This window comes from Sapajus apella, unplaced genomic scaffold (assembly GCF_009761245.1).
Source record: "Sapajus apella isolate SASKATOON/1434 unplaced genomic scaffold, GSC_monkey_1.0 scaffold61, whole genome shotgun sequence".
In the NCBI taxonomy this organism is placed as follows: Eukaryota; Metazoa; Chordata; class Mammalia; order Primates; family Cebidae; genus Sapajus; species Sapajus apella.
The window spans coordinates 12,203,715-12,231,458 of record NW_022437001.1 but is presented as its reverse complement, the minus strand read 5'-3'; the positions used below and the strand labels follow the sequence as shown (position 1 = coordinate 12,231,458).

Genomic DNA, 27,744 nt, shown 5'->3' with positions numbered 1-27,744 from the left:
GGCCTCGCTCCCTGACTTCCGGGTCGCGGTGTTTGCAGGGAGAGTTCCGTCGTTTCCGTTGCCGGCTGTTTGCAGTGGGGAAACCGAGGCAGCTTCTGCTTACCCTAGTTCTTCCGCTCCTGTGAGGTGGCTGCTGTTTCTTTTCCTCTTGCCCGGCGCTGCATCGGTGCGGCTGCGCTGAGAGTGCGCCGGCTGGCGAGCCCCTCGGGGTTCTGCGGGAACCCGGGGGCGCCTGGGCCGGCGGGTCTTTGTGCTATCCCTGGCCTCCCATTCGCGGGCGGCGCGCTGGCGGGGGGTCGGGGCAGGAACGCCCCGACCCCTGGGGTGCTCTGGCTCCGCGTGCGTCCCCTCCACTGGGCAATTCTGCGCTTTTTGTCATAATGAGCGCGGACTAGGTGGATTGGTTTCGAAGATAATGATCAACCCAGCTGGCTATGCTCTATTTCTGCACTGACCTGCGGGGACTTGGAGTTTGACAGTCCCTCAGGCCCTAGTCCAGAGATGACGTCTCTGTGGGAATGTTTAAGGCAGGAAGGAGACGAGCAATTTTGTTTTTAAGTATCTCCCCCTCAATAGTATCTCCCCGACTTTCTCATTTAGAAGCTGAAGAATTTTCTTATGACATAAGATCCAGTTGTATCGAGTGTGTACTTAAAAAAACAACAAAACTTGTTAGTATTTCTGCCCTTGACCTATTGAACGGAAAATGAAGAATGAGCTAAGGTGTTATATACTCCATGTTCAATTTGTATACTTCAGTTTGTTAGCCATAAGTAGTGTTTTTATTTGCTGGCATCACCTGACTGGGACAGCTGTAACGAATTATCCGCAAGGGCTAAGAAGACCATATTCTATAAAAACAATTCTGATATTTTGGTATATTTTAATTGTTGATTAGTTGGGGTCTTCTTGGTCTTGAACTATTGAACCCCAGTTCTCAAAGGATGAGAAATTAGGAAACTTAGATATGAAATACAATTATTTAGCAAAAAGTGCAAACCATTCTGTTGTTCTTTCAAGCCATTGAATATTTGACTAAGTTGTTTGAATTTTAGTTTTGAAAAAGTGGTAATCTAAGTGGTATATATTACACCTGCCATTGTTTTTAGATGCCTAATTAAACACTGTCACAAAACAAACAATGGAATAATAGATACTAACGATTTGAGATTTGATCAGTTGTATAAACTAATTTTTTTGGTTTTAAAATTCAGTTTAAGGTCATTAAGTTTGTCTTGTATATTTCCCTCTTCCAGGAAAAAAAAAATGTTTGTTTCTTTGTGGGAGTTCTTCTATGGGCACTTTTTTCGATTTTGGATGAAATGGCTCTTACGACAGATGACTGGAAAGTGTGAATTGCAGCGAATATTTGATACCTATGTAGGTGCACAAAGGACACACAGGATAGGTAATGTTATTTGAAAAAGAAAAAATACTAATAAAAGCTTAACTGAATATTTTTCTTAGCACTCACAGTGACACATGTATTTCTTGTGTATCCTAACAACTCACTTAAACTGAGTTTCATATGCTTTGAAACCCCACTTTGACTCCTTCAGCTCTAAAATTGTATGACTTTATAGAAAATGCTTATTTAATTGCTTATTTGTGGAAAGAATTATCTTCTCTGACTCCTGAAGTTTATCAGTAATTCCTTAGATTGTAGTTGTAACCTATTTTCTGGTAAAAAATCTCTATACTTACATAATCCCTTTGAAAATTTCATTTAAATGGTGGGAAGAATGAGTTCCTCAGTCTAGATCCATTTTTATGCTTAGCATCTTCATCAGTCCTTTACTTTTTTACTGTTAATTATGAAAGGACAGTAATTAGGTATCCAGTGGTCTGTAGGAAAGATTATTAGACTCATTCTCACTATCCAGTGGTCACATTATATTGAGCATTTGAAATGTGACTAGTCTAAATTGAGATGTGCTGTAAGTGTAAAATAAAAACTGTATTTCAGAGACTTTGTAAGAAAAAAAGTCTCAGTAATTGTTTATATTCTTTTTATGTTGAAATGGTAATATTTTGCATATGTTGGGTTAAAATATATTAAAATTAATTTTATCTTTCTTTTTACTCTAATGTGGCTATAGAGAATTTTAAAGTACACAAATGGCTCACATTTTGGCTTGCACCATATTTCTGTGGAACAGTGTTGCTCTGTTACCTTCTAAAATAGATCAGTTTCCGGTGCTTCATTGAAAATATTACTCTAAAATTTGAACACAGATGAGTAAGAACTGTGGTTTGAAGTCACTTCTTTTCAGCCAGGGTAAGGAAGACCAGGGAAGTGCTGTAGCTCATGCTCTATGTTAAATGGAAAATTGTGAGTTAGCTAGATTTCCTTTTGTGTTGATCAAGTGTGCTTCGACTGAGATACCAACCCCTGTAAGGTTGAGAGAGTGGAGCATTGGCAATTGGAACCTGTATCCAAGACAACATTGGAAGAATGACAGACAGATGCTGCCTCAGGGCAGCTGGTTGATTAAGTTTAATTACTTTCCTAGTTTTCTTACAACTTCATGGCTGACTTACATTATTGCTGCTCTTTTGATTTGCCCTTTTGACTATTCAGAAGAACAAAGTACCTCTTGATAAGAAATCTCTTCAGACAGTATGGGTTGGTGTTTTATAGTGTGGGAGAAGAATATATATATAAAGGCATTCGTTTGTGGCAAAAGCATTTTTCTTAAATTTTTCAAATTATTGAGAAAAGGAGATTATTCGTAAATGTGCCAGAAATTTTTTTGAAGAGACCAGTAAAAATGTTCCTGTCATTCTTGATATAGAAACCAAGAATGGAGAAGCTATTTGCTATTTATCTGGTGACAGAATAGTTGACCAGATAATCTGAAGTTGTTGCTCCATTGTTGTAGATTTGTTTGCTATCACCTCAGATCTAAATGCTCAGGCTAACAAATGAAAATGCAGCAGAGAGCACTTGCGTCATAGTCTTAAGATGAGTTCCTGGGACCTGAGCTATTGTGACACAGCCATGGGTGAATTTGTGGTGGTTAGTAAGACACTTTGGGGTCTACACAGAAACAGATGATCCCAGGTAATGAGGTTGGTGTCACCTCTTTATTGGTATGTTGTGTTTGGTTGAGCTTTTTGAAATAATACATTTATACTGTAAGATTAAATTTTAAAATGTTTGCTGTTACTGATGTAGAAATTGTATCTTCTGGAACTATTAGTTTATTGCTGGTTTGATATTTTTACTAGTTGTTTATTATGGAGTAATTCACAAATAGCACTCAAGTAGTAACATCTCTTTTTTTTTTTTTTTTTTTTTTGTCATTTCAGAAAATTCCTTGACATACTCCAAGAATAAGGTAGGATACTATAAAGGCGATAACGCTAGAAAACTTAACTTGGACATATTTTTTCTTAAAAAAATAAAATGCCTTGTTAGATGAGTGTTTTCTATAAAAGGAGCATTGAGTGAAATTTTCCCCCTTTAAAGGTAATATTCTGTTTTCAAACATTTCTCTATGTATGTGTGTTTTTCGTGTGTATTTCAAAGAAAATACTTGAATAATTTGTCCTGTTTTGAGATTGTAACTTGCTTATTTTGCTTTAAGAGTTGATAGCTTTTGGGAAAGCAGGGCCTTAGAGTGAAAGTCTTCTTTTAGACTGTCCTCAGCATAGATTATATGAGAGAAAAGCTACTTAGGATAAAGAAAACCCTGGGTTGTGTACCTTTTGAGCTAAAATAATTCATAACTCATGCTGTGTGTTAGTTAAGCTTTTGCTGTGTAACAAACTATTATAAAATCTCAGGGGCATAAAACGATGTGTTGTTTCTTGCTTATATGTCTATGAGTTAGCTGGAGAAGCCTTACTTCAAGCTGGGGCCAAATTCCTGTCCACTCCATTTGTCTCATCTGGGACTCACGTTGGGGGTTAGCAGGTATCTGGTGAATGTCTTCACCATGGATAACTGAAGGCCCAACCACACAAACATATTTTAAGTCTCTTTGTTTCCTATCTTTTAGCAACCTGTTAGTTAAAACAGCTTACATGGCCAAGCCAAGTCAAGGGGTGGAGAAATATGATATGCCTACCATAGGCTATGGTAGGGAGTACGTTATATAATTCAATCACAGGGTAATGAAGAATTGGGACCAATAATACAGTCTGCCAGAAGCTGTTACTTCCCTATTGTAGTTCACAATTTTGTCTACACATAGATTATTTGGTGTGGCAAGAATAGAATATGGGTCATCTAGATCATTGTTTGAAATCCCATAATAGATCACAACTAGTATTAAACAATAATAGGAATAGAATAGAAAATATTTAGAAATCAGTGGTCATAATATGGTTAAATATGTTTTAGGAATTTTGTATACTATTATAATTATTTTAAATATGTATGTGTGCATCTGTATATATTTTAAACATCCACATGAATGTTCTTGGTCATGATGTAAAATGTGGCTCAAGGTCAAAAATGTTGATTTGCTACTGTCTAGTGATATGAGGTACTGAATCGTGCAAGAAATAAAATGGACCTTCTTGAGTGTTGCAAGCATTTCTGTCATGTTCTGGAGAGTAACCTTTAAATTAGGTACTATAATGATTTAGTTATACTTTAAGAATGGTCTGTGTAAGAGTAACTCATACATATAAGTGAGTATTTGGGGGAAGAGTCCAGAGTTCTACTCCTTTGTTCATAATTGTTAGAAAGTAGTTAATATATATATATTTGAGACAGAGTCTTGCTCTGTAAGCCAGGCTGGAATGCAGTGGCGTGATTTCGGCTCACTGTAACCTCTGTCTCCTGGGTTCAGGCAGTTCTCTTGCCTCAGCCTCCCAAGTAGCTGGGATTACAGGCATCTGCAACCACACCTGGCTAATTTTTGCGTTTTTAGTAGAGATGGGGTTTCACCATGTTGGCCAGGCTGGTCTTGAACCCCTGACCTCAGGTGTTCCTCCCGCGTTGGCCTCCCAAAATGCTGGGATTACAGGCATGAGCCACCACGGCCAGCCAATATGTTTTTTAAAAATAAGAATATGGAGGTCCTGAAAGCTAACAAGTTGCTGGTTCTAAAAATTTATTTATACCTTATCTATTTATATAGTTCCTTTATTTGAAACATAGGATGCAGTTTCCCAAAGTAACAATATTATAAATTGTAGCAGATGTACTTGGGGAGGTGCTATATTTCAGGTCCATTACAAGAGTTGTTCTTAAACTTAAGGATGAATCAAAATCTTCTGGAGGCTTGTTAAAACACAGATTATTGGGCCCCATCCCCAGAATTTCTGATCTGGTTCTGATCCTATTTCTGACATATTCCCAGGTGATACTTCTGCAGCTGTTCCTGCTGGTGGGGAGGAATACTTTGGCAATCTATTAGTGTTTTCGGTGGCTGTCTTTTTTTTTTTTTTTTTTTTTTTTTTTTGCAGCTGCCATCTTAGGTTTTAAATAATAATGTAGCTGTTGAATAGTTGAATAATAAATAAATTTTATGTCATTAGTTTAGTTTTCTTTCAATGCTACGGTGATATACATTTGCATTTTTGGGCCTCTACCTTTCCAAAATCTAGACATTAAGTACCTGACCTTTATATAGCAGCATAGGCACTATAGTTGAAAAATGAAGCATTCACACTCTGTGAATATACTAACTCAACAGTGTATATAGTCTCCTCAAATTTGCTTGTGTAGTGAAAGTCACTGTTGATGTTTATTGCCTGCAAATGTGTGCTAGTCATCTAATTTGTAACCTATCATGGTTGATATAATAATTACATTACTTTTATGTTCATTAGTTTTATAATAAAATCATATGTATAAGCATATTATTTTCCTACAAAATATGTGATGTGATTTATATATATAGTTCCACCATTCTTCATTATCACCTATTTCTTCTTTAGCTAAAAAACAAATGTGGGTGAGAAAATGGTCTTTGAGTACTTGCTTGGTTTGAGGTTAAAAGAAAAAAGCTTTGGAGTCACTATCCTAAGAAATCCTTTAAGTATTATATATTCCAGTATTGAAAATGCCTTCAAAGTAGTTGAATATGTGAGAACTTAGAAAATGAGTGAATTGTATTTCTTCATTTCTCCTACATCTACCTGTTTGTTGTTTGTTTGTTTTGTGACGGAGTGTCACTTTGTCACCCAGGCTGGAGTTCAGTGGCATAATCTCGGCTCACTGCAACCTTTGCAACCCGGGTTCAAGTGATTTTTCTGCCTCAGTCCCCCGAGTAGGTGTGACTATGGCTTCCACCACCACGACCGGCTAATTTATGTATTTTCAGAAGAGATGGTGTTTCACCATGTTGGCCAGGCTGGTTTCAAACTCCTGACCTCAAGTGATCTGCCCACTTTGGCCTCCCAAAGTGCTGGGATTACAGGCATGAGCCACTGCGCCCAGCCTTCATTTTGTTTTTGATGAACTAAAGACTTACCACAAGATTAGAGAATAAGCCAGAGATTTGCAGATGGATAAAAAAGCGATAGCCAATTAACTGTTGTTTCAAGAAACATACCCCAAACATGAATAGAAAGTAAATGAACATATTATGCAAACAGTATAAAAAAGCTGTTGTGGCTTTCAGAAAACGTACATTTGAAGTACTACCCAATACTAAACTTTTTTTTTGTAATAAAGGATTAATTTATCAAGAAAACAAATCTTAAAAATTTATGTACTTATTAACAAAGCCCCCAAATACATGCAGCAAAAGTGGACAGAACTACAGGGAGAAATATATGAATCTACAATTGTAGCTGGAAATTTTAACACATTTATCTCAATAATTGACAGAACTGCAAGACACCCTAAAAGTATCAGAAGGAATATATAGGATTTAAATAGTGCTATCAACCGTATTGACATAGTTAACATTTATAGAATGCTGTACCTAGCAAATACAAAATGCGTGTTTTAAGGTACACAGAGAACATTTGTATAGATACACCATATGTTGGGTTTTTAAATAAATCTCAATAAGTTTCAGCTTACTAAACTTACACAGAGTATGTTTTCTGCTCCCAGCAGTGCTAAATTAGAAATAAGAAAATCCCCAAATATCTGAAAATTAAACATCTCAGTAACCCTTGGGTCAAAAAATTCATGAGGGGAAAATAAATGAAAACAGAACACATCAAAATTTGTGGAGTGTACAAAAGCAGCTCATAAAGGCCTAAAATTAATTATTTATACTTATACCTTAAGAAGCTGCAAGAGAGCAAATTAAAGCTAATGTAAGTAAAAGAAGGAATACTATAAAAATAAGATAAAAATTGAGATTGTAAACAGATAAAAATAGAAATTATCAAAAAACTGAAAAGCTGATTATTTGAAAAGTGTACAAATATTAATAGTCCTCTAGCAACACCAATGAAGCAAGAGAGAAAACCCTGATTACCAATGTGAAGAATGATAGAAAGGACATCACTACAGCCTATAGTCATTCAAAGTATAATAAGTCGATACTATGAACAACTTTATGTCAGTAAATTGTTTCATTTTACATGAAATGGACAAAGTCCTTGAAAATTTATCAAAACTAACACAAAAAGAAATCTAAATAGCCATGAACTTTAAAAATAAATAGAAACTAATTTAAAATTTTTGTACAAATCTCCAATCTTGGCTTCACTATTGAAATCTTGTTAAACATTTAAGGAAGAGGAAATAATACCACCATTACATTAACTCCTAGAAAACAGAATAGAAAGAAACACACTTTATGGGACTAATATCACCTTGATACTAAGGCTAAACACAGACAGTGTATAAAAATTACAATTCAATGCTCTTTATGCATATAGGTGCAAAAGTCCTTAACAGAATACTAGCAAACTGATTCCAGTAATACATAAAAGGATAATATGTTATGATATGTCATATTCAGCTTACATATATATATATGCATGCATACAGAGCCTTGCTCTGTTGCCCAGGCTGGAGTCAGTGGTGCGATCTTAGCTTACTGCAATTTCCACCTCCCTAGTTCAAGCAATTCTCTCACCTCAGCCTTTCTAGTAGCTGAGATTGTAGGTGCACGCCACCATGTCTAGCTAATTTTTGTATTTTTAGTAGAGACAGGGTTTTACCATGTTGCACAGGCTGGTCTCGAACTCCTGACCTTAGGTGATCCGCCCACCTCTGCCTCTCAAACTGTTGGGATTACAGGCATGAGCCACCATGTGCAGCCTGTCATGTTGAATTTTAGAATCAATGTATGTAATTAACCATATTAACAGAATAAATCAGAAAAATATGAACATTTTAGCAGATACTGAAAAACTGTTTTGATGGAATTCAGTCCCAATTCATCATTAAAAAATCTCAACTAGGCATAGAAGGAACTTTCTCCATCTATGAAAGGCTGTGAAAGGCGTGAAGCTAACATGATATGTAACACTGAAATATTGAATGCTCTCCACATTCAACTGGGAACAAGACAAATATGTGTACTCTCTATGCTTTTATTCATCATCATACTAGAGATCCTAAGTAGTGCAGTAAGGCAAGAAGAAGAAATATAAGACATAATGATTGGAAAGAAATATGTTAACAGATGACATACTTTGTGAATGTAGAAAATCCTAAGAAATCTACAAAACTACTGGCATTATTAGTAAATGAATTTAGTAGTGTTACAGGACATGGTATACTACTGTATGTTGGCAACAAATTTTTGGAAAATAAAAAAAGAACATTACCACTTACAAAAGCATCCAGAAAACATAAAATATTCAGGGCTAAATTTAATGAAAGGTACATAAGACTTCTGCACTAAAACTCTCAGAGAAGATTGCTGAGAAAGGTGAAAATGGAACTATATACCATATTCATTGTCTGTCCATTGGAGGACTCAGTATTATTAAGATGGTAATTCCCAAATTGATCTGTGGATTCCATGCAGTTCTAGTAAAAACCCCTGCAGATTACTTTTGAAGATTCTGAAAAGCTCATTCTAAAGTTCATAAAGAAATGGAAGGTACCTAGAATAGCCCAAATAATTTTGTAAAAGGACCCCCACTACCTGACTTTAAGACTTTCCAGTCAAAAGGTGAATATAACAGATGAGAGAACAGAAATTGACCACACCTAAGATGTATAGTTTTTAACAAGGGTATCAAAGCAATTCAATGAGGAGAAGAAAATCTTTTCAACAAACAGTGTTGGTAACAACTGGATATATATGGGGGAAAAAATGAACCTCAACTTCAGTCTCTCACCATACATGAAAACTAATTTAATATGGATGTTAGACCTATCTTTAAACTAAAACTTTAAAGTTTCTGAAAGCAAGCTTAGGAGAATATCTTCCACCTTGGGTTATGCTACCACTTAAAAAAAATTGGAAAGTTAAACTTCATCAAAATAAAACTGCTTATTAAAGATACCGTTAAGAAAAGGAATAAGCAGGCCACAGCCTGAGAACATATTTGCAGCATATATATCTGATAAGGGACTTGTATCTAGTAAAGAACTTTTATAACTCAGTAATAAAAAGGCAACAGAATTTTTAATGGGCAAGAGCCTTGAACAGTCACTTGACAAAGGTGCATATGTATGTGTGTGTGAGTGTGTGTATACACACTTGTAATAGTGCTCAACATTATTAGTCATCAGGGAAATGCAAATTAAAATCACAATGAGAGGATACTACATATCTACTAGAATGGGGTAATGAAATTACCTAAACAGACTAATGATACTGATGATGTTAACACCAGTTGGAGTATAAGATGATACCACTTTAGAAAGTAGTTTTGGCAATTTTATTGAAAGTTAAACACATACTGCCCTATATCTTAGTAATTTCACTCTTAGATGTCTAAGAAATGAAAATATATATTTACCAAAAGTGTAACAAAGAATGTTCATAATAGCTTTTTCACAATAGCCCCAAACTGGGAACAATGCAAATTTCTAGCACCAGGAGAATGAATAAGCAAATTGAGGTGTGTTCATGCAATAAAACTCAACAATTAAAAGGGACAAATTACAGATAAGAAAAAGAATGTGAATATGAGTAAGAAAGTGGATGGGTTCTAGAATTCATTAATTATAGAATTATATTAAACAAAAGAAGCCAGACACAAAAGAGTACATACTTGGATTCCATTTATGTGCACATAACTAAGCTATGATAGAAATCAGAACAGTGGTTGCTTCTTGAAGGAAGAATTGATTGAAAAGGGGCATAAAGGAACTTTCTGGGATGATAGAAATGTTCTGTATCTTAGTAGGAATGTGGATTATCTGGATGTATGTATTTGTTAAAATGGATCAAACATCTATGCCTTTCACTGCATTTAAATTAGAAACTAGGAACATCTAGTTTCTTAGCTTAGAAACTAGATGTGGTTTCTCATCTTAACTGCCCGAAATTTGTGTATGCTTTGGGCAAGTTCATTCAATCTGTCATTTATTCATAATATATTTAACCAAGTTTTGAGCATATGATCAGTACTGTGCTATGCTAGACGCTCAAGATATAAGACTAAATAAGAGAGACAAATGCTGGTAGACAACATAGAGAAACAAAATATGGTGCGGTAAGTACTCTCTAACTGAAGTATGACTGTAAAAGGAAGTAGGTAATTCTAGAGCTGGGGAAGACTTCACAGAGGAGGTGACATTGAACTGGATTTTTAACGTTTTAGGAGTTTGTAATACATGCAAAAGGTATGGCAAAGGACTACCTATGGTGAAGGTAGTCCTTTTACCGGCGCTGGTATTTAAGATTCAGTACACTTCCTGTACCCCTCTTATCTCAGGATTGGACAAACTAGACTTTGTTGACCATATCTGTATCTTTATGGATTGCTATTAATCTTTGACCATTTTCTTTTCACCTTTTACATTTCTCTGGGGAAATCTCAATCTCAATCTCTCTCTCTCTCTCTCTCTCTCTCTTTCTTTCTCTCTCTCTCTCATCTTGGGGTGTATCTAAACTAAGACCTCTATTTTTATTTGTCTTACCAGTTTTGATTTGAAGTCTTAGTTTGTGAACTGTTCTTCAGTATGCACAGTAAATTCCTACAGTTTTCAAATTTGATCTGATTTTGGTTTTGTCAATGTTTGTTACCAGTGGTGATCTCTGGAAACAAGGTTATGCGATTTAACTCTTTTCTTCATTTAATTTTTTAAACTTATGCATTCAAGATTTTTTAACATTTTATTATGTAATTAATATATCTGCTTCATAAACACACTGGTGTCAGCCCATTTGCTAAGAACTCATCAGCTGAGAACCTGTTGACTCAGTTGAGGAAGGCTTCCTCTGATACATCATGTTGCTGTTTTTTTATTATAAAACTATATGAGCTTAGCCCTAGAGAAAATTTGAAATAAGCCGGTTGAAACAAATTGAGTTTGTTTTGCATTTTAATGTCAACTTTGTAAGGTTGATAAAATGCCTCAAAACTTACTTCTTTTTCAGCTATAAAGAATTTTTCTCATTTGGGTTTCTTTTACATAAATAGGTTTTACAGAAGGCAACATGTGTTGTTCAGAATGAAGTGGACAAATGTGTAGAAGATATTATGAAGGAAAAGAATATTAACCCTGAGAAGGATACCAGGTGTGCTGTTTTTACATTATTATTTTTTATTGTGCACGTATAGCCTGTGAGGTGTATAGATCACACACTACTGTAACACTTTAGACCTGAAGGGTTTGTGGAGATGATCTGATTCAGTACTGTCACTTCACAAGATGAGCAGTCGAGATCCAGAGAGGGCAGTGATAGAATTAGAACTAGAACCTGTATCTCTTGGTTTCCAATACAGTACTAACGCCACTATATCATCTGCCTTCTTCAAGATGTCTTACCATGACTTTCCCAGGTTAATAACTTTGGCTACTATGTCCTTTGAAATACAGTTCCTATATCCTTCTCTAGTAAGGTCCTCCCAGGCTCCTCCATTCTGAGTTAGGTGCCTTGCTGTGGCATCTCACAGTGCTATCATACCATTTAACCCATTTTACTATAGTCATTGATTAACTCTTTTCCTTCCCCCTGTAAATTTTAAATTCCATTAGAAGAGGACTTATTCCATTTCTGTGTTCCCAGTGCTGGTATGTTGACATAGTATTTCACATTATTTCTTTCATTCAGCATTTTCTATGTGAATATAGAGGAAGGAACAATTTATTTCAGCTGAGATGAGGAAGGGGCTAGGAGGGAACTGTGAGGATAGTTCCATACAGAGGTGGCATTTAAACTGGACCTTAATGAATGGGTAGGGGAACAGTGCCAGCAAGGCACAGAGACATAGAAATATTAGTACTTTTGTATCTGGAATGATACGGAGTCATTTATAGGTGGAGCATTGAATATGAGTAGAGTAGTGGCTGGAGAAATGATTAAAATGCTAGATTGATACATTGCGGAGTCTTGTATGCCATACTGAAGGATATAGATGTCGTCCTCTGGTATTTAAGCAAAAACAAGCTACATTTTTAGATAGGTATTTTAGGAAGATGGAGAGTAGATTTGATGATGTGGGAGGCTAGCAGAAGGAATAAAGAATAGAAAACTTGAGTCATTCAGGCAAGAAATGACAAAGGCATAAATACAGTAGGAGAAAGTGATATAAGGATTGCTTCGAAGGACAATTTCAGAGCTAGAAAGGATCAGGGTGTGGGGATCTTTTGAAACGTTGATGGAGAGAGGCAGGTCAGAACTTGGAGTGTTGTAGCTTGGGGAACTAATGGTTAGCAATGTCATTAATAGATTTAGAGACTAAAGAAGGAGCATGCTTCGTTAGGGAAGATAAGCAGTTGTATTTAGAGCTGAGATAACCTACTGTGGAGCTATTTGTTTTATATATACTTGGAAAATTAAGTCTATTGGTGGTATCTGGTAATAAAGATTTAGGAATGTATAGAATTGCCCAGAGAAGACATGAAGAGAAAATCCTTCACAAATCCTTACAGTTGTGAAGTTTGCCATTCCTACCATGTCTTGCCTTCTTTCTAGGGCCTTGCATCCTATGCAGTACTTTGCGTGATGTTTTGTGTTTAAGGAGGCTTTTGGTGGGTCTTGTTTTAAACTGAAAGCCAGGAAATGCTTTCTAAATAGACATACAAACCACAACCTATGAAAGACATCACTTTATTGTGATAAGAAGGTATGCTTTTTAAAAACTAATTTTATCATTTTTAGTTTTAAAATCTGCATGAAGATGTGCTTACTGCAGATAACTGGTTATAAACAGCTCTTTTTGGATGTAGAAAGTGTGAGAAAAAGGCCATATGATTCTGACAACCTACAACATGAAGAGCTACTCATGAAGGTAAATTTCTGTTTATGTGGAATCGTTCAACACTGGAAAAATACATCAGGCTTTAGCTAAGTGAAGTCTCTGTGCAAATTCTAGAGGCTTGTATACTTAGGCTTATATGGTTTCTTTGCCCTTAGAGAATTTTATTACACTGGATTTCATTGATATGGAAAGATTTTTAGTTAGCTATTTTTATAATTTTCTGATAAGCATTATTATAAATATGTAATGAATATATATTTATATGAATAAATATATTCAAATAAATTTTATTTTAATACATTAAATTCTGAAATAAAACTCTATAAAAAGAGATCCTTTCAACCAAAAAGTACATGTCCACAAGTTTCAGATTTTTCTCCTACTTTTTATACAAATTGCTCATATAAGTTAAGCATTTTCAGCTACTTACAAATTGCAAATGTGTGTATCCCTTTTCAGATTATTACTTCCAATCTTTTGGGACTTATGGAATGTGAATTGCCAAGTAATGCCACAATAGATTTAAACTTTAAGAAAGTAAAAATTATTTACTTAGAATTTTTCTATTTTTTCTGAAGTATAAATACATAAGGCCAATGAGGTCCCAAAATTAGAGTAATAGTCCTAGAGTAAGCTTTATAGATCATCTAGATTAGTCCCTTCGTTTGAGGGAGGAAGATTCTAAGGACCAGGGCCTGGAACAGAGACGAATCTCCTGCCCATCCTCTACACCTACTCCAATTTTATTTTAAAATGGTTAAAGAAAATAGCACATTGCATTTAGAATTAGGAGTTTGTTATAATGAAAAGTACTGTGGAAAGAAACATTGATGCTATCTAAGTAATAGTACGAGACACAAGTTTAAAAACAATAAAACCTTTTTTTTCAGGAAAAGTGTATTTTGTTAAATGAGAACAATACGAATATGTATCTCAAAGGGTTATCATATGGATTGAGTTTTTATATTTAAAGTGTTTAAAATAATACCTGGCTCTTACTGAGGATTAACTATTTCTGTCCCCATTGTCATCGTTTTTCCCTTAATGTTAGGCCCTTGCTACACAATACCTTTCCTTTTTTGGGAAAAAGTATAAGTCCTAACCTTCTAGTCTAGGGAATTTTACCTTGGTGCTTCATGGTGAAATTCAGTTCTGCATTGCACATACTCAGCAGTCTTACTGGGTAAAGAGCTATGTAATCCGTCTTCTTTAGGCGTAGTCCAGGGACCAACTTTACTGGAGTTAACTAGTGTTTAATATGTAGATTCCAAAGTTTCACTTTATGCTTACAAAATTAGAATCTCCAGGAATGGAACCCAGAAATTCAATATTCATGCATATTAAATTTTCAATACTAGTGATTCTACACTGTGGCTCTCACCACATCACTGAGGCCTTATCATTGGCATAATCAAACTCCTTGCAGAATTCATGGAGAGAGGCTAATGTAAGCAAGTCACATGTGTTGGTAATAAAAATAGTGACCAAGTAAATCTAATCTAATGATTGGATTTGCCTCATACCCAGAATCCTGACCCTGTTTAAGGCAAGATCACAAGTCTTCATTTTATTTTAGGTAACAGAATACTCCTTTCATTAGGGGTCTTTATTCAACAATGCCTGAAATGGTAATGAAATGGGAAAAAATGCAAGTATTTCTGTTTTGCAAGTTTTCACAAACCATTTTTAGTCAACTTCTATAAGTTTCTTTCATTTGATGGCTTGTGATATTGAATTTAGACAATAAATTTTGTTTATTTTGCATTGATTAGTTTGTTGGTATATAATAGTTGATAGCTATTCTCAAATCCTCATCCTTAAAGATATTTATTTAAAACCAAATCATATTTTTTTAAACTGAAAACTTGTAAAACAAGTTGGAATGCTGTCATTTCTTCATGCCCTTCTGTCTTAGACCTATTTTCATTCTGATTAGGGACTAATAACCCACCCATTATAATAGAGCCTATTTATACAAATCTGAAGCAAGGGGTAAGTTCCTAAAATACCATGTTTTTCTCAAGCAAGCAGTTTACCAGTTCTGGTCATATCTGTATTAATTAGTAAATAGACCTGTCATTGTTTTAGATTTTTGTGAATTATTTGTTACCTTTTCCAAATCTATTGTTTCTATCAGCCTTATTAGTTGGAATAAATGTGCTGTATGTTTTAGGATAATTGAAAAATGTTCTAGATAAAGTCTTTGTTTAACCTATGATTTATCTACATGTTATTTGATAGCATTAAATTACTAATTATAAGCTATGAGAAGGAAAATGTCTTAATAATGGAAATATGTTTGTGCAGCTTTGGAATCTTCTAATGCCCACGAAGAAGTTAAAGGCTAGAATCTCCAAGCAGTGGGCTGATATTGGTTTCCAGGGTGATGATCCCAAGACAGACTTCAGAGGCATGGGCATACTTGGATTAATCAATCTTGTGTAAGTGAAAGTAGACTTTCTTTTCTTCCCTAAATGAAATTGCATGTAATCTCTGATCTAGTTACTTCTAATAAGAAGTGATCTAGTTGATTCATACTATCTCTGAATTTTAATTACTACAATGCTAGAAGTATTTGCTAATATTGTTGGCAACAATATGAAGATATTGGAGGCCAGGCATAGTGTCTCACGCCTGTAATCCCAGCACTTTGTTAGGCTGAGGCCAGAGGATTACTTGAGGCCAGAAGTTCGAGACCAGTCTGAGCAATTATAGTAAGACCCTATCTCTACAAAAATAATTAGCCAGGTGTGGTGGCATTTGCCTGTAGTCCAGCTTCTTGGGAGGCTGAGGCAGAAGGATTGCCTGAGCTCAGGAATTCAAGGTTACAGTGAGTCATGATTGTGCCACTATACTGCAGCATGGGTGACAAAGCAAGACCCTGTCTTTAAAAAAAAAAAAAAAAAAAAAGACATTGGTGGAAATATACTTGTGTGTGTGATTTCTTTACTTACCAATGCTTTCCTCTCCTTTTTCTTTCTGATCTCCATTCTGATACCTTTTAAAGAATTATGTATACTCCTACTGCCTTTATCTACTTGCTTTTTCTCTCTGGGCTCTGTGATTCTATTTTGGGAAATATAACCAGGTAAGGTGATAATAAAGTCTCTTCATGTATATTCTTCACCACCTGTGACAACTGATCTACCTACATTCCTGACTTTATACGTATAGACTACCCTATGAACTTTCTCTCCTTTATCTTCTTTAATACTTATGATTAGCTACATGTATGAAATCCCCAAATATGTAACTCAAATCACAATTGATAGCCAAAACTATTCTAGAAGATAACCTGGAAGGTGAATTTCCTCCTATAATGATATGCAGCTGTACAAATTGTAGTGTTTGGCTCTGTTCATGATGTGATTTATAGACTATAAAATGTCTAGAATGGGAAGGCTAGCCTATTAAAGTTTGGATAATTCTTACTGTGAAAAAATCCTGAAATTGGCTAAATTAGGTTGATATTGATGGTTTTTCTTATTGTATATAGATGTATATTTTTCACCATTTGATACTGTTAAGGTAGAGTGTAACTAAATTTAGGAAGGAAATTAAAAATTGTTCTATATTACAGATTGAATATTTTAAGAACAGTTTGACTATTAAAATGTAATGCTAAATTATTACAAAAATGAAATATAAATAGTTAAGGCATTTTAGAGTCAACTAGGGATAAAGTAGGAAAATTAGAGTACTTAGGAAAGTACTGCATTCAGCAAGACTTTTTAATGTTTTGATGTTTACAGATCCCATAGGGAATCTGATGAAAGCTTTGTATATGCTGTCTCAGAAAATGTATACACAGAAAAAGTTGCGCATAATGTAAGATGGTTTCTGGATTCCCCTTCGTTCATAAATTATCATTGATTTATGGACTTCTAAGCCCCTGGTGTAATGGGTTGAAAATTAGAGCCAGTGAAGAAATATGGAAGTGTCTATTAATACTCTATAAAAGAATAAAGTGGGAAGAGTTAATTAGAAATTTCTATGCTTTATGAAAATTTCAATGGTTACGTCCTCTAAAATGTAAATAAATCATGGAAATTTATTATTTATTCTTTTTATCCTCACGTGAGCATCTAGTCAGTCATTGTTTGTGTGTGTCTGTCATTCTGAGGTGATCCAAAGATTAAACAGATTTGTTATAGGCCAAAAGGATGTATGTGCCTAAAAATAGATAGTATCATATACATATCTCTTATACTACCAATACTTACGTTTATAGTTAGTATTTTAGTTATATGATTGATGAAGGAGGCTTCTCATTGCAAAAAGATTGTTGACTCCCTTCTGATTGCACTGAAAATGGCACTAAACAATACAGACTTAAATTGTAGTAGAAGGAATGAACCCTAAGTAAAAGGAAGAGTGTCCTAACAGGTACATATTGACTCTTTTATAGAAAGAGAACAAGCAAAGAAACAAAAAGAACTCTAGTTTTTTTCTTTTTAAGGTAGTCTCTTTTTATATTGTCTATTTGTTAAAATACTGTACAGTCTTATCAACAACCTATATTCTTTACAAGATAGGTCTGATAGCTTGGGAAGTTTTGATTCAGAAGCATTTGTGAATCACTGAAGTGATTTGAGATAGACATCAGGATGGTCATGACAGCACTGGGACTATCATTTTGACAGTAGATTTTTAAATTGCTTCTAGATATCATACATTTGAATGGTGTATATTCGTTTGATTATTTTTCTTTTTAGGTATTTCAGTGAAAATTACACTAGTGAAGCTCATCAGATTCTTTCTCGTTCAAATCATCCAAGATTAGGGTAAGCTGAGTATATTAACCCATAATCTCTTGCATTTACAATGATTAGATGATTTAATGAATTTGAAGGTATATCAAGGTATTACTTAAAATGAGGTATTTTAATAAAAACTTTATAAAGGATATTACATGATACATTATTTTTTAAGGAAAAATGTGATTGTAAACCAATTTTGTATGTATTTCAATATATTTTTATCACAAGATATAGTTTATCTATACACTGGAGATAAGGGCCCTTATAAATCTTTTTGAGAACTAGGTTTGAAGATAGGAGGAGGAAATAGTTTGGAAAAGGAGTAGGAAAATGGGGAAATAGCTTTGAAAATTGTAAAGTGAAATGCAAATTGATATGGTTTTGTTAGCCTTATTGTTATTTTTTTAAATATTCTGATGGTATCTAATCTTTGAAAAAGCATAGTAACAATGTTAGATCATAAAAATACCATGATAATGGAGAAGAAAATATCAGATTGTCTAGTATATTTTAGAAATCAGTGAGATTTGGGGTATGTAGTCTCCCCTGCCTCTTTTTTATTTAAGAATTTTAGTTTAAGATATCATGTGAACACACCATTATTTTTATTTCTTAGATTATATCCAGAAAAATCAATAGGCTTTAAAAAGCAAAAATGTTAAATTCTTTCTGGCATATTTTTCTTACTATGTAGAGATTATCATAAAATCACTACTGTGTTAAACCTGAAACAAAATCACTTTCTACTAATACCTTGCATAATTTTAAATTATTTTATGAGTTATTTGGCTGGCTGGTATAACTGGTAATGTTTCTGACATAGGTATTCTTATGCAATAGTTGGAATCAATCTTACAGAGATGGCTTATAGCTTATTGAAGAGTGAGGCTTTGAAGTTTCATCTCTATAACTTTGTTCCTGGTATACCAACAATGGAACACTTTCATCAGTTTTATTGTGAGTATTAAAATGAGTTAAATCTAGATCTTTCTAAGGTAACTCTTAAACAGCTAGGAAAGTATAATATATATTTTAATCTATTGTCTCTATGAAGTATGTAACTTATGTTTATCATTTTATTACTTAGGATCTTTGAAAAACAAGAAAATAGTGGAAGATGGGTCCCCAAGAGTATTCTGTGCTTCAGTTTTTATATTTGCTGATTATAAAAGGCAGTATTTCACATGTAGACAAATGTAAGATTCATGTAATTTTTCTTTAGGCATTCATTTTCCAGCTAACTGCAAAATGAATTTTCCCTCTCAGATGCTGGTTAATGAATGCCGTTAAGGACAGACCATTTGCAGATTATTTTATTATTTTTGGAAGGAAATTTAATTTAGAGGAAATTTTCGCTTCCCCCTGACTTGAATTTCAAGGCCAAGTTTTTTTGTGGTAGGTTAGGGGTACTTAGTAACTGTTCCTAAAGCTGTCCTTACTCTCTCTATTCCATTCACTATTAGTAATAATATTTGAATACTGAAGGTTTAATTGAAAGAATCCAGCTTCTGAAGCTATTGTTCAGAAGCAAATATTTCAATTCTAGTTTATCTTCACCCACTACTTTTCTTGATCTTTTTGTGGTTTTAGAATGTCATTTGCATGTTGGTACTATATAAGGAATGACTTAGATAATAGGTGACCAAATCATAATTTCTTCATCTGCATTGTTGAACGTATCATTCATGTCTCTTTTTCGCAGAAGCTTTCCTGCCTTTACTTACACACTAATTCCAGTTTTGTCTGCATCTTAAATTTCTCTTGTGGTTGTCTGTTTCTTTCCCTCTCCGTTGTAACTGCACAGTATCAGGCCTTTGTTACTAGGTTACTGTAATAGCCTTTAGCTGTCTGTTTATGATAACACTCTTCTATTTCTTCTCCACATTGAAAGTATAGTTATTTAAAATGAAAATCTGATCATTTTACTGCCAAAAATTCTTCAAAGGATTCCCATTATAAGGCCCTGCATAATCTGAACCTTGATATCTCTTCAGACTCATCTTTTACCATATACCAGCTCCCCTCTCACCCCCACAAAGTCTATACTGGAGGCATCCTCATCTTCTTTTAGTTGCTCAAATGTATTATGCTCTGTTTTGACTCTATGCTTTGCAAGTGACATTCACTTAACCTGGAACACTATTCCAGCTCCCTCTGTCGTTTCCAGGTGATGCCTTCTCATCTTCCAAATCTCAGTTTAGGCATGCTCTTCTCTGGGAAGTCTTACCAAAGACTTTGTTCTTTCAGTTAGCCATTTCTCATCAGTTAGACTACACGCCTGCCTCTGTACTTTCCATTCATTATTTACTGTGTGTCAGGTATTGTTCTAGGCCCTGAGGATATAGCAGAGAATCAGGGTCACTGCATTCAATGAAGAGCTGTCATCTTCAGAATCCAAACCTCCCCCTAGTGCAGTGTCCACCTCCAGATATTACTTCATTTCTCTGCTCTTTTTCTTTAAGAAACTTTTAAATAAGTGCTATTTTACATTTCTTCATCTCCAGTTTTTATCAAATTCCAATTTGATTTCTCTCTCCATGACTCTGATGACACTGATTTTTCTCAGACACCTTTTTTTTTTTTTTTTTTTTTTTTTTGCTGCCTAATACAATTGCCGTGTTTTTTCTTCGTGTTATTTGATCCTTTTAGTGGCGCCGGGCATAAATGACCACAGGTTATTATCATGACTTTTCTGATGTCACATTCTCCTGGATTTTCTCCTGCCCCACAGGAATTCCTGTAGACATCCACTGCCTTACTAGATGTAGGATCACCTCAGAGCCCAGCCCTGTGCCCACTCATCTCTTTAGCCTTCATATTTTTCCTAAGTGATATCCTTACTTGAAATGCCAAATGTGCATTAAATGCCAAAATGTATATCTTCAGCTCAACCTCTGCTTTAACCCCAGCACTGTATGTCTAGATCCTTTTTCTCCCTTAATGGACAAGGATAAAGAATCATATGGGATGTTTACACAAAGTAGGAGGCAGTGCAACATGTTTTTAAATGGTGGGACAGGTTTCAAGTCCCTAAGGACAGCATTGATGATTCTACCCAAGTGTACTGAAGATTTCTAGCAGGCATGAGATGCTTTCCTTTACCATTCCAAAGTGTTGTTGCTGGGACTTTGCTAACTTGCCTCTGATTTTTTTTTTTTTTTAACGAACTATATCCCCTGTTCAATACCTGTTGAACATAAATATGTATATTAAAAAAATTAAAAAACTCCCAAAACAGTTAAGCAGTTTCCCATATCTCAATATATACAGGAGAGTGGTAGGTCAGAAAGCAGTGCAAAATGACCTCTGTGCAGTATTTGTTCCCCTAAAAACTGGGGCACTTGAGGATCTATGGGAACTGTTGCTCTTCAGCAGCCTCACACCATCTGTCTTCTGCATATTCCTGTCTAGTATGTCTCCATTCTAGTTTTGTAGTGTCACAATTTTACATGGACATCTGTTTTGTTGGTTCCAGAAAAAATAGCAACACCTCAAGTTTGTATAACAAAAAAGTTATGCCTCAATAACAATTTTATTGAGGTATAATTTATATGCCATAGAATTTACCCATTTAAAATCTACACTTAAATGAATTTTAATGAACTAAATTGTGTAGCCATCATCATAATACCTTTTTAGAACATTTTTATCACTCCAGTAAGATCTCTCATGCAAGTTTACAGTTAATCCCCCTTCCTATGGTTTTCTTATCCCTAACCTCTGTAGTAGATACATGCAGGGAATTTCAGGTTTAGACATTTTGTGTGGTAATTTCTCAGAGTCTAAGAGTTCCAAACTTCTGGACTCAAAAGGAAAAAATATGTACATCATGGAAAACAGCTCTTTTCCATCCCTTTTTGCAAAGCTTTGTGAGTCTTATGCTAAGGATAGCCAGCCAGTTTCCTAGAGTTTCAGTATTTTTTCCTGTGGTTTCCTGATGTCACATTAAATCACCTTAGCTATTATAGGTCTCCATTCTTCAAGTTAGTCTTTCTCTGACACTGGTTTATATTATAGACCAACAACATCGCTCTGAAGCAAGAAGTTCCTAGTGCTTTAACTTGAGCAGTTTGTTCCAGGCCCACGTAGTCATTTGAATGGGCCACATTACTGGCAGTAATGAAAATCCAATTTAAAGGACATAAGAATGGTGAATATCTAAAACCTAATAACCAGAAATACGAAAACAAATGATATGGCCATAAAATTTGGATAGCTATCTGCCTTATCATACTATACAGAATGTTAATCTCTAAATGTATTTATTGTACATCCCTAACAGTGTATGGGGTATAGAGATAGCAGATGACATTTCTCCAGAGTTCTTTCCTTGATTTTACTTGTATATCATGGTTGACCAAAATCTGTTTTATCATATATCGAGAATAATCCAAAAATCTTTCTTAAACTGGCTCTCTTATGAACTGATATATCAGTGTTGGACTATGATGTGTTTAACCATTAATGTTTACTTTATGACCAATATTATTAAAATGAGGTTTCCATTTTTTTCATAGTAGGCAGTCACGATAGTCTAGCCACTCTTTTGTATAAAGCCATTGGCTTTTGCAACAGAGACCACTTACAAACTGTGTAATTTGGGCACACCATTTAACTTCTCTGCACCTCTGTTTCTGCTTTGGTAGATGGGGACAACAACATAGTCCTTGTATCCTAGGGCTGCTCTGACAGCATGTGAGCATTTAGTGAACACTAGAAATATTTTAAAAAATAATTCAGTAAGTACATTTGGTTGCATACAAAGTAGGACTGGATGGTTTTATTTTTTGTTTTACTTTTTAACAATTTATTAAGGTACATGATAAACTGCACATATATGATATGATAAACTACACATCCGATAAACATGTATGATTTGGTAAGTTAACATATGTATACACCTGTGAAGTCATCCCTATGATCCAAATGGTGAATATAGTCACCATCCCTGAGAGTTTTTATGTGCTCCTTGGTAATCTATGCCTCTTTCCCCTCCTGGTACCATCCTAGGCAACCACACTCTTTTTGTCACTATAGATGAGCTTGCATTTATTTTCTAGAATTGTATTTCAGTGGAACCTTGCAGTCTTTACTCATTTTTGTCTGCTTTATTTCTGCATGATTTGTTGTGTGTATTAATAGCTTTTATTTATTAATTTTTTAAATTGACTAGTTCATTTATTTTTATTGCTGAGCAATATTTCATTATATGCTACACATTGTTTATGTACTTGTTGATTGATATTTTGATGTTGGGTGGCTTTAAGTTCACATTTAAGCTTATATATATGTGTGTGTATATATAAACAAGTTCAGTTTCATGAAATGCTTTTAACATTTTGGAGGTTAATTTGGCTACCATAATGAGGATATTGAAAACGAAAAATATTAAGCCGATTTGGAGGGGATGTATTTTTTTTTTAAAAAGAAAAGATGCTGATAGTTCATTGAAAAAAAGTAGAAATAACTCTTAGATTTAGAAATCGAGTAGGAAATAGCTTTCCTACACTTTAGCCTCATCTAACATTTTCTCATTACTTTTATTTTTGTGCTTCAGGGGTTTCTCAGGAAACTTTTCTCAAGGTATCTTTTGAAAGTACTACATCTTTTTTTTTTTTTTTTTTTTTTTTTGAGATAAAGTCTCACTCTGTCACTTAGGCTCTGGAGTGCAGTGATGTGATCACAGCTCACTAAAGCGCTGACCTCCTGGTCTCAAGCGATTCTTTCACCTCAGCCTCCCAAGTAACTGGGACTACAGGTGCATGCCACCATTCCTGGCTAATTTTTGTATTTTTTTTGCAGAGATAGGGTTTCACTATGTTTCCCAGGCTGGTCTCTTAACTCCTGGGCTCAAGTGATCTGCCCCCCTCAGCCCCTGAAAGTGCTGAAAGTTCAGGCATGAGTCACTGCTCCTGGCTGAAAGTACTACGTCTTATAAGCTTGAGGGATGTTGTCGATTTTTGAGACAAAGAGTAAATGTACACTAAATCGTTTATTGAAATTGCTATTTATTTTGAACATCTGGAAACATTTCTTATTAAGTTCCTCAGGCCTCCAATAGTTTTGAGAATACTTTTGATTATTCTAATATGGGATTTAAAGGATGGTTATATACTTTGTAAAAATGAGATAGTTTGAATGTGATTTCAATATTGAGGACTATATGTTTTGTTTTTCTTTAACTGCAGGTTATCTTGTCTATGAATTTGACAAGTTTTGGTTTGAAGAAGAACCAGAAAGCATTATGTATTTCAACTTATATAGAGAGAAGTTTCATGAAAAGATTAAAGGACTTTTACTGGATTGTAATGTAGCACTTACTTTAAAAGTATAAATCATCCACTGTATCTTCTATTTCTACCACATTTTGCACATTCAACAGAATTTATATGTTGTAATAGAAATTATCTGATCAATTTACACTCTTATATATAATTTCCTACAAAAATATTTCAGAAATTCTATTTAAGAAAGCTAGTGGACAATCAGTGTATGTTTACAGTTATTTATACACTGTTCTCCAAAGGTACCTTATCTTTCCAAAGATTCCTTCTGTAGAGTCATGCAAACTACAGTTTGGAACTTGGGACTTAGCCCGTTAGTGTAAAAGTAGAAATCAGGTATTTGTATTAAATTGGTTGATTAAAATGTGTAAAATCAGTTTTCTTTTTTATGTGTTGCAGGATCAAGTTGGTATCTTTTTCAAAGTTCTTTAAGTTTTTTTGGTTTTTAGTTTGGAAATGGCTGTTTTTAATTTTCTTCATCTGATTTTATTTCTAGGTTAATTAACAGCAAGAGTGTTTATGGTTTTCTTTGTTTGCATCTTAATTACATGTCATAACGTTGCTTCATTAGCAGCAAATAGAGCAGAGATATGGCAGAGAGAATAAAGAATCATGGCCTCCTTTTGGGTTTCTGTGATTATTGAGCATAAGTGATGAGAGAATGACAGTATTGGTGACCAGCCAGCTTTTTTGTTTTTAAATAACACACTTTAAAATGCTACAGTGTTATTTGAAAGCTTAAAGATATTTTCTCATCTTCAGTATTTGCTTTTTATCAGTTGTAGAAAAGAACATTAGTGTTTGGTCTGAAGCCTTTTATGAGGCTTCTCTACTTACGTATGTTTATGAAAAGAGATTATTTGCCAAGAAAGTCTTGATTATATAAAAGACAAAAAGATTATTAAAGGCAGTTTCTATTTAAATAAAACTGTCTTTGAAACTTAAGAAAACTTAAGTTTCAATCTCAGTTAAACATCATTGGTTTATCTGACTTACTGTTAACCCTTGCTTCTCTTTGACCCCATGGTGTTTTTAGATAACCATGTATGAACTTTATGTTAACAGTCTGTGGAATACTAAAGTAGCTTGAAGATGACATGATGACTGTGCATTTTATATAGTTTTATTCTCCTAAAATCTCAGGAGGGCGGCAAGTGCTGTCAAGGATTATACAGTGATGAGATTATACAGTGATGGGAATGATTTCTTCTTGGTGTGTTTTACACATTTGTACTGATAGCAAAACTAAGGTTTAAAGACAGGAAAGTCCAAGTCATCCTTGAATCCTACAAAAGCCAACCTTTTAAAGACATAATTTGATCTAAAACATGATGATATTTAGCACACCTTTTAATGTGGTATGTATCAAGTGTTAAAAGGACTGGCTCGTATGTGATAGAGCAAGACCTGAGACTTTTTAAGTTTATTTGCTCATGTCTGTTGACAGACCTCTTTCTTTCATACTTGTCAAAGAGAAGAGTGGTAAGAAATATCCACTTGGAAAATACGATGCAGTGTTGTATAGCATATACATTTAAAGTGCATGCATTAAAATTAGTTTTTCAATAAGATAAAATTATTTTAAAAATTTGGTTCAATTTATTATAATAGTGGCAATTTCGCTTTTCAGTATTACAGGAATTTGAAAATTGGTTTCTTGTAGGGGACATCTCAACTTTGGGAATATCGTCATTTAATTTTTAAAAAATATTTTCATGCTTTATTGTCACAAAATCCTGATAAGTTCGTTGTATTAAGGTGTTCACTATTACATGGAAAGTAATTCTGTTCATCCTTTGATGTTTGTGCTGAAAATGCTTATCTTTGTATTTTGATCTTTCAACAGCTGAGAGCTTGAATTGATTTAAACATTTGCCAGTATATTTAAAAATGCTTCAAGCTTGGAAGGGGAAAATTTTAAGTAATTAAGTTTTTTTCCCTTCTAGGAAGAAAAACTATGATGATGTTAAGAAAATATCATTATAAAGTTTATGCAATAATATGTTCTTTAAATCCACCTCCATTTGTACATTATAGGTAACATTCTGGTTTTGACTTAAAATAATCTGCAAGGATTTCAGATAGTCTTACAGCAAATTGATCTAAAAGCCACTAACAAATTTTAGGGTTTGAGTCTAGAAGCCAAGCAAAATGTCACCAATGTCAGTTGTAAATTAGAATGCAGCATGAGCCTTCAGACTCATGATAGTGAGATACATGAAAAGAAAAATTGTGTCTGCCTTCCTACTTTCCCTTTTGACGTATGGAGTTGGAATTTTATGTAGTCTTAAAATCCATATTTAGAATCTTACCTATCTCTGTAATAATTAGCAAAATGCCATAGTAGTGATAGAATATTATGGCGTTCAGAAGTAGCCTAAAAATTATGTTAGTTTTAGCATCAAAAACGTAAATAAATGTTGAAATGAATTTTTGTATGTGCCAGGTTGAAGAGAGTGTGCCAGTGACTGGAATAGTCTATAAATTTAATAGTTACAGTTCTAATAGGGTCTCAAAGACAATCTTTAAAGAAAGGGAGAAATCATGGGGTATCATTGAAGCTATACCAACCTCTGTTTGTACATAAATACGGTGATGTAGCTAGATATAAAAATCAGTGTCTTCCTGGCACCATTTACAGTTTAGAAAACAATCTTTTTCTTAAAAAAAATGTCCATCTGATTTTTTTTCTATTTTTAGGAGCTACTTGGATTTGTAAGTATTTTTTCTATGTGAAAATATATGTATTCTTCACTTTTGTTCCAATATTATAATTACTCATGCACTCTTTCTCCCCTTTGAGAACATTCAGTGGATACAACTTCATCAAAGATTTGCTCAAAGGAGAAGCATCCCATGAGTGTGAAAAGTAGATGCTTGTAGCCAGAACAGAAAACGTTACACATGATGGTGGCACAGAAGATAGGAGGTTTGACTTGGAGGGCCATAATGTTTATTATCCTTCTTGAAATAATGGGGACCAGCAGCTCTTTTCTCAGGATAAATGCTCCAACCCACTTCTCTCTGAACAGGTGTGGGAAGGCTTACTTTCCATTTTCATATTTATACACCTCTCTACAAAAGCAATTTTAATGAAGATTAGTGGAATTGTTAAAAATCTGAGAGGAATCATGACTGAAGGTGTTTTGGTTTTTTTTCTGTATTCAGTTTTTAATGAGAAAAGTTTTAAATCTAGTACAGGTGAGACCCAACTACTGTCTTACTATTACAGGATGATTCTATGTTTCTGTTAAAGTATTTAAAAAATATTTAAGCAGTAGCTTTCTGTGGGGGAAAAAGTACCACTTGGATACTTAAAGGAATTGGGATTTTTGTTTACTTTGATAAGACAGTTGAGTTCTTAAGTAAAAGCAATAGTGTAAAATGCCATTTTGTTTGGAATGTTAAGTAAGCAAATAAAAAACATGTTGAAATTGTTGTAA

The 27,744-nt window shown here is 34.3% G+C and overlaps 1 protein-coding gene across 1 annotated transcript; it reads left to right on the top strand.

Annotated features, from left to right (window-relative positions):
• ELMOD2 (ELMO domain containing 2) lies at window positions 1-27,744 on the top strand. Its single transcript, XM_032246514.1, has 9 exons — window positions 1-126; window positions 1,257-1,408; window positions 3,313-3,341; window positions 11,473-11,570; window positions 13,158-13,287; window positions 15,565-15,698; window positions 17,973-18,041; window positions 18,841-18,974; window positions 24,206-27,744. The coding sequence occupies exons 2-9, from the start codon at window positions 1,267-1,269 to the stop codon at window positions 24,349-24,351; spliced, it is 882 nt and encodes a 293-aa protein (XP_032102405.1). The 5' UTR covers window positions 1-126; window positions 1,257-1,266; the 3' UTR covers window positions 24,352-27,744.